Source organism: Gorilla gorilla, chromosome 5 (assembly GCF_029281585.2).
Source record: "Gorilla gorilla gorilla isolate KB3781 chromosome 5, NHGRI_mGorGor1-v2.1_pri, whole genome shotgun sequence".
NCBI classification, from domain to species: Eukaryota; Metazoa; Chordata; class Mammalia; order Primates; family Hominidae; genus Gorilla; species Gorilla gorilla.
This window is the reverse complement of record NC_073229.2, coordinates 57697057-57710915: the sequence shown is the minus strand read 5'-3', so window position 1 is coordinate 57710915 and position 13859 is coordinate 57697057. Positions and strand designations below refer to the sequence as shown.

The following is a 13859-nucleotide window of genomic DNA, read 5'->3' as shown; positions in this document are numbered from 1 at the left end:
CATAAGCTCATTATTGTGTGTGTTATCCAAAATCTTAAAGGACTACAGCACTCTGCTTTTTATAGAGAGGAAGAGGCACACCCCACCATTCCTAACACATACTGAATCTTGATTGAATGACTGTAGAAAGCAGATTGCCCTGGGTTTGAAACCCACTATCAGCTGTGTGACTTCGAGAAAATTACCTGGTCTCTCTAAGCCTCAATGTCCTCAGTTGCAAAATGGACATTCTATTCATACCAGGATTGTTTTAAATAACATTTAGCATGGTGCTTGGTGTATAAGAAGCATTTCAAAAATGTTGTCCACTCTTTCTGTGACTTCTCATATAGTCTTTTTTTTTTTTTTTCGTGGAGAAGGCAAGATTGGTAATATCCTTTTGGGGCACAACTGGAGAAGTGTATCTTGAAAGACCTAACTGACTGTTTTACAACCACAATCTGCACTATGGTGCACTGAGTGATGTGAGTCATGCAAGTGTAGGATCAATCTTTTTATTTAGAATGTTGATATTTCACGGACTTCTGAAAATTTATTACGATTTTTTGAAATATTACATTAAAAAATTACTTACTTTGATAACCGCAGTTTACCTGGCACCCTCTTAAATTTTGCACCCAAGGCAGTGCCTCATTCGTTTGGCCCTTGTCCTGTCCTGCCTACTGTCACACCACGACCTAAATCTGAGACTAGAGCAGCCAGAAAAACTGGAAGGAAAAGAAACCCCACTCCTTACCTGAGTTTACCCTTCTGCCCTAGAGCGCTACCCCGGCCCAGGAAAGTGGGCACAGGGAGCGTACTACAGCTCCCACAAGGCCACGCGGGACTGCGTCCTCGCCTATTGGCTGCGCGGGTCCCGCCCTCCCCCTGCCCCTCCCCGCCCTTGCTGGGATGACCCCGGGGGCGAGTGCCCGGCCAGTGTGCTCCCGAAGCGGGCTGCGGTTCCGCTCGGATCAGGCTTCATGGCGGCGCGGCCACTGTCCCGGATGCTGCGGCGGCTTCTGAGGTCCAGCGCCCGGAGCTGCAGCTCAGGGGCTCCGGTGACACAGCCCTGCCCCGGGGAGTCCGCGCGAGCTGCCTCGGAGGTGAGCCCACCCCGCCTGCGTCCACAGCTTCCCGGGGCAGGAGTGGCCCGGGCACACTGCCCTTTTCCCCCAGTAGCTCCCGGCCTATCTGCTTGACCGCTTCTGGGAGGGACCCGTTGGCACTCCTCAGTGGAGCGATGTTCTCCAGATGGACCGCCCGGTCTCACCCGCTAGCCCAGCGGGAGAGGCTCCTGGGAGTCCCGCTTCAGAACCTCCCTGCCCCCCAGCCACGCCACCCCTTCTAGCCCTGAGCTTGGCCAGAAATTGGGGTAAGCTGAGGAGGACTGGGATTTTGGGTCCAGTGAGGTGTCTTAGTACCTTTCAGCCTTGCCTTGCACCCACCCTCTTTCTTAAACATTTTCCCTCACTATCCCCGGAGCTCAAAGATCAGGTGTCCCTGTGACACCTGCTTCATAGTGCGACTGACTAAACATGTCACCTCGGTGTCACCAACGGTGAGTTGTTACTGTAGTCCCAGGGCTCTGTAACCCATCCTTTGCTGACTCTCCTTGTCTTTTTTATTAACCTTGGGAGGGTTCAGCCTTATCCTAGAGCAGAACAGGGCAGGACGTGGCCTCTTCCAGGTGAGAAATTCCTCTGTCTTTAGGGTTTGGGGTAAGATCCCTCAGTCCTTGCCAGCACCCCTCAGAGTGTTTCAAGTCATGAAAAGTTTTAGGTTTTGGTTGTTCTTCTGCTCAGGTGGTTAGGGAATAATTTGGGGGGAAAAGTACCTCTTTTCATTTAGTGAAACCTCTTTTCGGTACCTATCTAGGCGTTTTTTTCCCCGTCTCCCAGAACTAGGCTTCCTGTCCTGGGATTCATAAGATCACTGCTCCCTCCTCCCCCGTATTGCTCAATGACTTCCGCCAAATTTGCTTTGCCCAAATCTAAGCCCCTCTGGGATCCTCAGATAAGCAGGCCCATGGTTGGGAAGTGAAGACTTTAGTATCCTCGAACTCTGAACATCATTGAGGAAGAGATAGGAAAGCAAAGATGGCTGAGAGATCTTTAAAGAATTCAAGAAAAGGGACTTTTCTTCTCCAGCCCCCCACCCCCTAGTTTGTTTTGTACTGGTCTTTCATGAGAGAACCTGTGTTGAGTGACTCACATGTGGAAGCATTTAGTCGTCACTAAGCCATGTGAGGTGAGTAGAGTTTGTATGTTCAGATGAGGGGGCTAATCTAACTTTCCTCCAGTCGCAGAGCTGTAAAGTAGAGGGCAGGAACTCAACTCTAATGCTTTTCCGTCCTCCCTGTGTGGAGGCCAGGGAGAGAGCCTGCTCCTATCCATCCCTTTACACTGAAGGGAGGGGTAATGTGGCAGAAAGGAGAACATAGACTCTGGGGCAGCCCCATCCCTTATTAGGGATTCATCAAGTCCCCTTACCTCTCAGTGTCTGTTTTCTCATCTGCAAAGTACGAATAAAAGTGTCTACTTCATAGGATGTCACAGGGATTAAAAGAGTTAACATATGTTAACGTATATACTTAGAACAAAGCTTAGCCCATGTAAGTGCTGTGTTATGTAAATGTTGGTGGTAATTACTATTATCCATGCTGCCACTGGCACATGCTCTGTCCTGTGAGTCCCCTCCCATCTGGACTTGTTGGATAGCTATTCTGTCAACTCATATTGAATCCTGGACATCTCATTAGGATTATCTTCAGCAGACTGGGAGTTCCTGAGGGCTGGGTGCACCTCCGCCTTTCTATCCCCACAAGCGCTTAACGCAGGGTTGTGCAGGCAGTGGATTCAGCCAATAATTGTAGCTGCTTGAAACTTAACTAGTGAGGAGTCACGTGGCATAGTAGACCACACTGGACAGGGAGTCCCATGTTTTCACCCGCCAGTTTCGCCTCCAATTTCACCTGGCTCCTGGGGCTGTCACTTCCTTTTGCTTCATGTTTATAAAATGAGAGGGCTGGGCCAGCCCATCATAAGATGGGGGAGGGCACAGAAACCTGTCTTGAGGAGACTCTAAGGGGAGGTGAGTCTGGAAATGGATATGTTCTGCTCATCTCCAGAGCTTGCTAGTTGGGATGGGGACACCTTGAACCCCTTCTTGCAGGGTGTGTCTCCCCCAACACGCCCACACAGGGCTCTGGTAGTCTGGTTTGGGATGGGAGGTGCTTGGAGAGCTAGGATGGAAAGCCACTGGGCATTGTTTGTGTGGCAGGATGAGGGTGTGAGGGAGAGAAGTGAGGTGTAAGTGGGAGCTGGCTGTGAGGATTGCAGAAAGGGGGCTGTGGGCTGAGTCCAAGGACAGGTCGAGTAGCTTCTAGCTATGGAAAGGAGTAGTGTGTGGGTCAATGGGGAGGTGGGTGGGGGAGACACAGCAACCTGCCAGCCTGCGTCTGGGGTGGCCCAGACAATCTTTGCAGGGTTCAGCCTAGCCTGGGAGTGCTGTATCCCTCTTTCTCCCTCTGAGGCTCCATGCAGGCTTTGTTGGGCAACAATGAAGCCTGCTGCCTGTGGCAGGGGAAGCAGGGAGGGTGAGTCTAGGCAAGGCAAAGGCACCCATCTGTTCAGGGGGCCAGAAAAAACAAATGCTGGCTAGGGGTTAGGCTGCAAGGAAGTGGGTGTGGGTGAAGGTAGAAGGAGTACAGCAGGCACTGGTGAGGGAGAATGAGGGGGAGGAGGGAAAGAGGGCTTTCAGGGGGTCATCTTGACTTCCAATCTGCCCAGCTCCTCAAAATCCATGTTTCAGTGAAATGTGACTGTCCTTCTCAGAAGCTATAGGTGTAAAGACCTCACACTTAGGGTGGGAATGAGGGGAGGGGGAAGGAGAATCAAGCTAGGCTAGGCTCTTTGTTGGGTCCTCTCATTTAAAAGAGATTAGTTTTAAGAGACCCTTAGTATACATCATCCCAATAGCAGGGTAAATCAGGGCCACTGATACTTAGATTTGGAATGTGCTTTTTTTCCTCTTGAATAACCCTGCTGCTCTGTTTAGACTTTGGAGCTATTTGAGGGCTAGCCTTTAGCAGTCAAATCAGAAGCCTAAGATGAGTAACTAGTAGAGGAAGGCACCTTGAGGGTAGGGTCCCGCTTTAACTCTTTTGTCCCACCCTTCCCCACCCCCTTCACCGTAATCTGCATTGGGTAGACATGAGATGACCAGTAGTGTCTGGCAGGCTGCTTAGTGCCTGCTGATGCGCACCAGTATTGGTGGTCCTGGGGATGCTCAGACCCCACTTGGGTGGTGTGGCAGCAGCTTTGAAACCCTGCCTCTGGCCATCTGCTGTTAGTAGGGTTGGAAGGCCAGGTTCTTGGAAGGGAAGGGAAGCTGACAAACTAGAAAAACTGATCACAGCACACATCAGTGTTCCTCCATGGATCACTGAATGAAAACCTCGGTGCCAGGAACTCCTCCAACTGAGTTAGGTTGGATTATTATTTCCACTGCATAGATGAGGAAACTAAGGTTTCGAGAATTTAGTTGACTTGCTCAACAGCTAGAGCCAGGCTTGTAATATAGGCTCACCTACTCCAAATCCTGTGCTCAGAACCACAACAACTTGCCCCGGATTAAAATAGCACCTGGCACTTGGTGTCACTAGGCCGATGGTTCTCAGCCCTGGCTGCACAGCTGAGGCACTAGATTGAGCTAGAATCTTTGGGACAGATTCTAGCTCCTTCTTGAAGCTAGAATCCTTCTTGAAGCTCCTTGAGTGATTTTGATGTGCTGCCAGGGTTTCAAACCACTATACCAGGTTAAACCATTTTGACAGTAGAGACCAGCCGGGAAATGATTACCCCCATGTAACTGGCTTTTGCATATACGACCTTTCTGTTTACATTAAGGACAGGACTATTTGTTCATATGATTCAAAATGTACCAACATCCTGTGCTAGACACTGGGGATACTGAATCAGGCAGAATGACTTCTCATGGAGAGGAAACAGCCCGGGCCAGCCTGGGACCCTGGGAATATGATCCGTTGAGTGCTTCCTACTACCTCTGGCATGTCCCAGCCCTCCTGAGCAAGCAGGGTTGCTGTCTACTCTGTCCTATCATTCCCTCTGAATCTTGGGCTCCTTTGACTGGTGCTGACATTTTTTTCCTCCAGGAGATTTAAGGGACAGGGAAAAAAGTAGAAGAATGAAAGTAGGGCATGCAGTGTTAGAGGAGAGAAGATGCAGGAATGGGGCTCGTGAATATCTAAGTAATGAGTTTGCGTTGCTGGCAGGGTGAGAGTGTGTGTGTTTAGGAGGCTGGGTTCAGAACGGGTGGTGCAGTCTGCATAAGTCTAGACAAGGTCACAAAAGTTCTTAAAAGTGAAATCTGACCAGCCTCTCCCATTGCCAGAACAAAAGCACCAAATTCCTTTTTTTTTTTTTTTTTTTTTTTTGAGAGAGTCTCGCTCTGTTGCCCAGGCTGGAGTACAGTGGTGCGATCTTGGCTGACTGCCACATCTGCCTTCTGGGTTCAAGCGATTCTCTTGCCTCAGCCTCCCGAGTAGCTGGGATTACAGACTCGCGTCACCACAGCCAGCTAACTTTTGTATTTTTTAGTAGAGACGGGGTTTCGCCATGTTGCCCAGGCTAGTCTCACACTCCTGGCCTCAAATGATCTGCCCTCCTCGGCCTCCCAAAGTGCTGGGATTCCAGGCATGAAACACCACACCCGGCCCCTAATTCCATTCTTGATTGCTCCATCACACTGCTTGCTCTCAGTTTTCTGCTGAATCATGCTCCTTGGTACTCTCAACTTCCAATTCTTTGATTTATTTTGACTCCTCCCCCATCCAGCCACCCCGTCCCCCCATCATGTCAAGACTGGGTTGAGGGGGGTATCTTGGCAAGTGAAGAGGCAGAATCTGGGGTGACTAACATGACTGAATTGCAAATAGCTGTTGATGAAAAAGTGGGCACAGCACTGCAATACATCCAGATTCCCAGGTATCTCATCTGGACTCTGGTGGCTGATGGGATTCTTGATTATGGAGTGCTCCCCGCCCCACCCCTGAGGCTGTCTGTGGAAAGGCAATGGGTTGAGTTTGAGTTTTCTCCATCACACCGCAGGGAGGGAGGAAGTGACTGTTGTGATTATAGCAGACGGCAGTTAGAGAAGTGACTGCTGCTTACTCCCCACAGGATGGTGAGCAGGGCTTCTCAGAGGAGGTGGGAAATTCTCCCGCGGTGGGTAGAGTGAGGAATGTTTTATGGGCCCAGAAAATCAAGAGCAGCTTCACACATACTCTCATGTCTCTTATCTTTGAGCCACTCAGTGGCTCTTGACCCAGTCAAGGGCTGCCGGTGAGAATTACCTGGAGAGATTGAAAACGTAACAGATTCAGAGATCCAGATTTAGCTGGTCTCCACTGGAATCTTTTTTTAAAGTTCTCCAGATGGTTCTAATGTGCAGCTGGAGCTGAGGAACTTACTGAAGCAAATGCTTCTTCCTCCTAATTGTAGGCATAGTTGCGCTAGACCTTTGGAGGGCCTGAGGCCTTCTGTTCTCCGTCATAATTGTAAGTGTTCACCTACCATCTTCTGATACCACCACTACCACCCCACCCCTGTCTTTACTCCTAGCAAGACAACCTTAGCCTGTAGCTGTATTCTTATTTTACAACTGGGAAAGCAGGCCTGGAGAAGTTAAGGGACTTTCACAGTGTGCCAGGTCATACCTGCTGCAGAAACCAGGGGTTCTTATTCCCATTCCAGAACCTTGTCTGTAGATCTCATGCATGACTTCCAGGGTCGTGATTTTTTTGTATGAAATATTCTAGAGAAGTGACTTCTACTCACCCTAGTTGTCGTCCTCCCTATCTTCTTGGACTCTCTCTGTGTGATAGAAGGGAGTAATTTAGAACCTGGAATCAGGGTCGGGCGTGGTGGCTCATGCCTGTAATCCCAGCACTTTGGGGGGCCAAGGCAGGTGGATCACGAGGTCAGGAGATCGAGACCATCCTGGCTAACACAGCAAAACCCCGTCTCTACTAAAAATACAAAAACTTAGCCGGGTGCAGTGGCGGGTGCCTGTAGTCCCAGCTACTTGGGAGACTGAGGCAGGAGAATGGCATGAATCTGGGAGGTGGAGTTTGCAGTGAGCCAAGATCACGCTACTGCACTCCAGCCTGGGCAAAAGAGCGAGACTCCATCTCAAAAAAAAAAAAAAAGAACCTGGAATCAGAAGACCTGGGTTTGAATCCTGCTTCTGCCGAGGGTGTTCTTGGACCCCATCCAAGCCTTAGTTATAATAATCCCTTGTGGAGTGGGTGTGGGAATAAAATAGAACGTTCTTTGGAAACTTTAAGATGCTTGGTAAATGCTACTTCCTTGGAGCAATTATCTCATCAGCATCTGTCGGGACCCAGGTTGTACTCTCCAAGGACCGATAGGTCAGGGGGAGACGGATCAGTCTAGATCAGACTTGTACATGGGAAAGAGTGAAGCTGGCTCCCTCCTTTCTCTCTGCAGGACAGGTTTGGGCCTTGCTTGTGGCCTTCAGCAGTCTCTTCTCATTTATGCCCAAGACCATGGGTGCACAATCCTTTTTTTGGCACTGGCTAGAGTGAAGAATAAGGGCTAATAGATTCCCCCACACCCTTGCCTCCACCTTGCTGCCCAGCCAGAAATCCTCCCAGTAGAGATCACCATCCGCCCCCGACCCCCGAGCTGAATACTTAAGGGGTGGGTCCTTCCCATCAAGCTCATTTCTCAACAAGAGGGACAATCCCAGCTTCCCCAACATTGCAGAGCCCAAACATGTGGAAGAGTTGGAAGCTCCACACAGATGTCAGAGTAAGGGAGGGGGCAGGCGGTTCTTGTGCCTCTTCCCAGCCCGGTAGCAGGGGCCCATGCTTCCTCCCTGGTCTGTCCTTGCAGGAGCTATCCAGGCGGAGGCAGTTCCTGCGGGAGCATGCAGCCCCCTTCTCCGCCTTCCTCACAGACAGCTTTGGCCGGCAGCACAGCTACCTGCGGATCTCCCTCACAGAGAAGTGCAACCTCAGATGTGAGTCACCTTCCTGAGCCCTCTCTGGGCTGGTGTCCATCTGCTGAAGCAGCCTCTGAAATTTCCCTGTGCCTGGAAATCCTCCTGTGTCCTCCAGTTCTGCTTTCTAACTTCCTCACCTGCTACCCCTTGCTTACCAGGCCAGGTGGGCTTCAGGGGCAAGATAGGGGTCAAGGCTGAGTTGTATGATTGTAGAAGCTGTGTCCTACTTGGGATTAGATTTGAAAACATAAATGCAGTTGGATTTAGAATTAAGATTGGGTCCTGGACCTCTCATTCTTCAGGGGTCCTTCCTCCTGTTTCCCTGTAGTTCCCGAAGTCCAGGACATGGCCAGGGGTGGGGTGGTGGACATTATAAACATGTGAAGTAGACAGCCATGCCCATGCCAGCACTGCTGACTCTGGAGGTGCCCCAGTCCCGGGCCAAATCAGCTGGGGCCAGGCTAATAACAAAGAGGCCTCATTTCATAATCCTCCCAAAGAGTGCTCTGGATCTGTAGCCACTGCTGGAGGGACTTCCAAAGTTGATCTTCCTTCCCCTCTTTTCCTTCCTTCCACCTCTCCCCCCTTTCCCTTCCCCTCCCCCTTCCCTCCCTCCCCCCTTTCTGCTACCCTCCCCCTCCCCCTTCCCCTCCCCTCCCTCCCCCTCCACCTCCCCTCCCTCCCCCCTTTCTGCTCCCCTCCCCCTCCCCCTTCCCCTCCCCTCCCTCCCCCCTCCACCTCCCATCCCTCTCCCTCCCCCTCCCCCCTCCCCTCCCCTCCCCCCTCCCCATCCCCTTTCCCTCCCCCCTCCCCATCCCCTTTCCCTCCCCCTACCTCCTTCCCCCCTCCTCCTCCCTCTTCCCTATTCCCCCTCTCCCCCCTCCCCCTCTTTCCCCCTCTCTCCCCCTTCCCCCTTCCCCTCTCCCGCTTTCCCCCTCCCGCTTCTCCCCTCCCGCTTTCCCCCCTTCCCCCTGCCCCTTTCCCCCTTCCCCCCTTCCCCCTGCCCCTTCCCCCCGCCCCTTTTCCCCCCTTCTCCCCACCCTTTTCCCCCTTCCCCCCGCCCCTTTTCCCCCTTCCCCTGCCCCTTTTCCCCCTTCCCCCCGCCCCTTTCTCCCTCCCCGTGCCCCTCCCCCTCCCCTTCCCCTTCTCCCCTCCCCCTTTCCCCCTCCCCCTGCCCCTCCCCCTCCCCTTCTCCCCTCCCCCTTTCTGCCTTCCTCCTTCCCCCTCCTTCCCCCCTTCCCCCCCCTTCTTTTCCTCCCCACTTTCTTTCTTTCACTATACCTCACGATAAGAAATAAAATTACTTCATGGCCCAATAAATGCATGCATGTATGTTTAGTAACTGTTTAACCAAACAAGATGTACTATATGCTTTACATTCTGGTAGTCTTACTTATTCTCTTCAGTCTCAAAGGACTGGTTCTGGACCCAACTGAGTAATTTGCCTTCATGACTCTCTAACAGATCTTGACCCAAACCTTAATGAAACTGCACCACAGGAAGTGACGGTGGAGGATGGTGGCCCTTCCACGGCCTGCCGCTGCTCACCTCATTTACCCCATTCTGATACCTCACCATGAACAAGTAGTATCTCAGTTTTCCAATATATAAAATGGGTCTGATGATAACCTGAAATAGATAGAGTGGATTTGAGAATGCTTGTAGCTACAGAGGATGGCAGCTTTTGCCAGGCCAGAGAGTACCTCTTTCTCACCCCATGACACGCAGAGAGAAAGCTACCTGTTTGCCATAGCCAGTGAAATGCAGCAGGATGGGTGACAATGCCAGGAGGAAGGCCCCTGCCCAGGTGCCCTCAGCCCAGGAAGTCAGGCCAGGCTCTGCCCTCAGCCTACTTCATCTCTAAGCCAAGCCCTTGGCCTCGCACAGAGGGATGTTATGGCCAGATTGTGTGTGTTGGGCATAGGGAAAGGTGTTAACGTTTCAGAAATGAGAAAGGTGAGGCCTGGGGAGATGCTGGCCTGGGGTTTTTCCACCTCAGGTTTAGTGAGGTCTCCGCTCACATCCAGATGGGTTTGAGAAGCCTTTGGCCTGATGGAGAGTTGGGGAACGGAGGCATCACGGGGCTGTGGCCATGCCTCTTTCCTCCCTCCACATTCCCATTCATCCTTCCCTCAGGTCAGTACTGCATGCCCGAGGAGGGGGTCCCGCTGACCCCCAAAGCCAACCTGCTGACCACAGAGGAGATCCTGACCCTCGCCCGGCTCTTTGTGAAGGAAGGCGTCGACAAGATCCGGCTCACAGGTGGAGAGCCGCTTATCCGGCCGGACGTGGTGGACATTGTGGGTGAGTTGGACGAAAGTCATCGCCACTTCTCCCAGTGCCACCTCAGCTGGCTGGACACTGATGCCGATGTTAACATTGGCAGCTGACATTCATTTAGCACATGACACTCTCAGCACCTGCTGAGACAGGTGCTATTATTATTTCCATTTTTGATGAGAAAATGAGGCTTAGGTTGGATAACTTGCCCAAGGTCATGAAGCTCGCAAATGCCAGACCTCAGTAGCTTGCTGTCACATTGAGACCAAGGTCCTCCAGGAGGCCCACGTGACCTGGCTCTTGCTGACCTCCAAAACCCTCGCAGGCTTCTCCACCTTCCCCCTCCTTCCCATTCACATGACCGGGCCTTGACATGTGCTGTTCCCTTTGCTAGGAGCTCAGGGCGCTCTCCTCGATCTCATTCAGGTCTCTGTTCACATGTCATCTTCTCAGCAAGGCCTTCCTCAGCCATCCTGTCTAAAGTGCATCCTCATGTACTCACACCAGCCACTCTTTCCCAGAAATTGGCAAGTTATAGCAGCCAAATCTGGGCCGACATGTGTTTTTGTCTAACTTGCAAACTGAGTGTTGTTTGTTTGTTTGTTTTTGAGATAGAGTCTCGCTCTGTCACCTAGGCTAGAGTGCAGTGGCAGGATCTCGGCTCACTGCAACCTCCACCTCCCAGGTTCAAGTGACTCTCCTTCCTCAGCCTCCAGAGTAGCTGGGCTTACAGGCACACACCGCTATGCCTGGCTAATTTTTTGTGTTTTTAGCAGAGACGGGGTTTCACCATGTTGGCTAAGCTGGTCTTGAAACCCTGACCTCAAGTGATCCACACACCTCGGCCTCCCAAAGTGCTGAGATTACAGGCGTGAGCCACTGCATCCTGCCATGGTTTTTATCTTCCTAAATAATGGGGAAAAAAATAAAATAATAACATTTTCTACCACATGAAAATTATAAAATCCTATATGTTCAGTGTCTATTAATGGAGTTTTATTGGAATATAGCCATGCCCATTCATTTACATATTGCCGATGGCTGCTTTGGCAGAGTTGCATGGTGATGACAAAGACTGTGTTGCAAAGCTGGCCAGCCAAGTAGAAAATATTTACTATCTGGACTTCCACAGAAAAAGTGTGGCAACCCCTGCCCTACTCACTTACCCTACTTTGTTTTGCTTCATAGCATTTATTTCATCCTGGCACTCTGTGATTGGGTTGTGTGTTTGGTTTCTTTAATTGTCTGTCTCCTGCATTCGCTGGCGTGAAAGCTCTCAGGTTGCTGCAGCAGGTTTTGTTTTTGGCATCCAGTACCGTGCCTGACACGTGGTTGATGCTCCCTGAAATTCGCTGAATGAATGGAGACTGGGTCAGAGTAGTCTCTGCAGTACGGCATATTCCTATTTGAGTCTTCACTGTGCCTCTTACAAGAAGCGTACCTTGGGCAACTTTTAAAATCTGTTCTAAGCCTTGAGGCAGTGATAGTACCTACCTTATAAGGTTGACCTGAGGAGGGAATGAGAATGAAATGCCCAGCCTATGGCAAGTGCTCTGTAAAGGTAGCTGTAAAGGGCCTCTTGCCATGAGCTTCTAAACCCCAAGATCAGGAAAGAGACCTTTGCTCATGTAATTATAGGTGATGAAATCGGGGCTATGAGGTTCCATGTTCTTGACTGCTGCCCCGTCCAGCTGCTTTGGACCCATGGCCCACTGGAGGAAGCAGCTGCTGTATAAGGGGAGCCTAGGTGCTGTGAGAGTCCCAAGGAGGGGCCCAGGTCCCCCTGACAGCCCTTTTCTCCCTCCTGCCCCATGGCCAGCTCCCTTCAGCTCTGACTGGTCACTTGGCCTGGGAACCTCTGTCATCCTGTGCTGGCTGAGCTGGCCCAGGCAAGCTGACCCCATGTTCCAGGCAGCTCCTCAGGGCTAAAAGGCAGGCTGGCTACCAGGAAAGGGCTGAACCTGCTGAACCAGCTGCTTGCCAGGCCCAGCCCCCTCATCCAGGCCACTTCCTCTCCCTGGCACCTGTGGGCATGGGCCACCTTGTGCCAGGACCTGTGAGAGAGCAGAGGGGGTGAGGATCACTCACTGGTCAGGGAGGTACAGGATGGCTGAGCACCGGTATGAGGACTCGGGGCTCTCCCCGGAAACCCCAGCATGCAGAGTGGGAAGAATGGGAGCCAGGAAAGTTGGTAGCTCTGTCCCCATTCTGCCACTCTCTGGCTGGGTGAACTTGTGCAGGTTCCTTCCCCACCCAGAGCCTCAGTTTCCTCAGCTGTGGATGAGCCACTTTAAGGATGTTTTCTGCTGTGATATTCTGTGGTTATTGGCCCTGGCTGATGGAATGGGATGGGCAAGGGGTGATCGCCACATGGATGCTAGTTAGGACAAGGCCCCGCCTGCAGTGACCTGCTTCTGAGGATTTACCTTCTGCCTCCCAGGGGGTGGGGGTGGGTGAAACACCTCCCCTTGCCCCTCTCCCAGTGCTTCAAAAAGAATGGCGGCTTCACCCCCTCACTTCCTGTGGCGCTGTGCCTGTGAGCACTCTGACATCCCTCAGCGGCTAGCCTCTGATCTTCCCCAGAGGAGCTGCTTCAGAGCAAAGCAGCCTTGAAGGGCAGGGCAGATGGGTGTTGGTGGAGGAAGGAGGGATGGGGGAAGAGAGAGAACAGAAGTCAGGGCCAGGATGTTCACGAACACTTGTGCCTACCCTCTCACGTGAGGGTTTTGAGGGGCCCCCACCTGGAGGCAGAGCAAAAGGATTGCAGGTTACAGTTCCTGCTGAGCCTGAGGTCCCGTTCACCTCAGGTCCATGTCTGAAGCTCTGTCAGCCTCTGAGAGGTGCTGCAGAACACCCCACGGGAAGGGTTTGGGCCCCTCAGCTCTCTCTGGCTCCCTATGCCAACCCCTTGCCTCTCCAGCACTTCTGCACCCTGCTTCGTGTGCAGACAAAGTCCCATGCCCCTTCTTTTCAGCTGAGATGGGTTTAAAGCATTATCTTGGTGCAAAAGTTATGGCGGGTTTGGCCATGAATAGCATTGTCCCATAGAGCATGGGTGTCCTATCTTTTGGCTTCCCAGGGCCACAGTGGAAGAATTGTCTGAGGCCACACATAAAATACACGAACACTAATGATAGCTGATGAGCTAAAAATTTACCAAAAAATATAATGTTTTTAGCAAATTTACAAATTTGTGTTGGGCCACATTCAAAGCCATCCTAGGCCATGTGCAGCCCGTAGGGCACAGGTTGGACAAGCTTGCCATAGAGCTTCCCAAGATGATGGAATGTTCTGCATCTGTGTTGTCTGATACAGTAGCCACTCATAGCTCTTGAGGGCCTGACATGTGGCTAATGTAACCGAGAAATTAAATTTGTATTTTATGACTTTTTCGTTCATTTAAGTAGCCTCGTGGCCAGCAGCTGCTGTGTTGGACAGTGAAAGTTAGGGTCTTCCAAAGGAAGGAAGAAGGAACTAAGTGCACAAGTACTGTGAGAGTGCTGGAGGAGTTTGCAGGGCCCTTGTTTTCCATCCTAACTTCCCGAACGACT

General features: G+C 51.6%; 1 protein-coding gene across 10 annotated transcripts in view; it reads left to right on the top strand.

Annotated features, from left to right (window-relative positions):
• Window positions 1–875: 875 nt before the first annotated feature.
• Window positions 876–13859, top strand: part of MOCS1 (molybdenum cofactor synthesis 1) — a 29302-nt gene continuing 16318 nt past the window's right edge. For 4 of the 10 annotated variants that reach the window (XM_019029457.4, XM_055392081.2, XM_004043968.5 and 1 more), the window contains exons 1-3: window positions 884–1085; window positions 7920–8046; window positions 10165–10332. In XM_019029457.4, coding sequence (XP_018885002.2) covers window positions 963–1085; window positions 7920–8046; window positions 10165–10332 — 418 coding nt within the window. In that variant the 5' untranslated portion in view covers window positions 884–962. Of the gene's footprint in view, window positions 1086–1338; window positions 1541–7919; window positions 8047–10164; window positions 10333–13859 lie in introns of those variants that run through there. The other 6 variants (XM_019029458.4, XM_055392080.2, XM_063707585.1 and 3 more) reach the window with 5 other exon arrangements.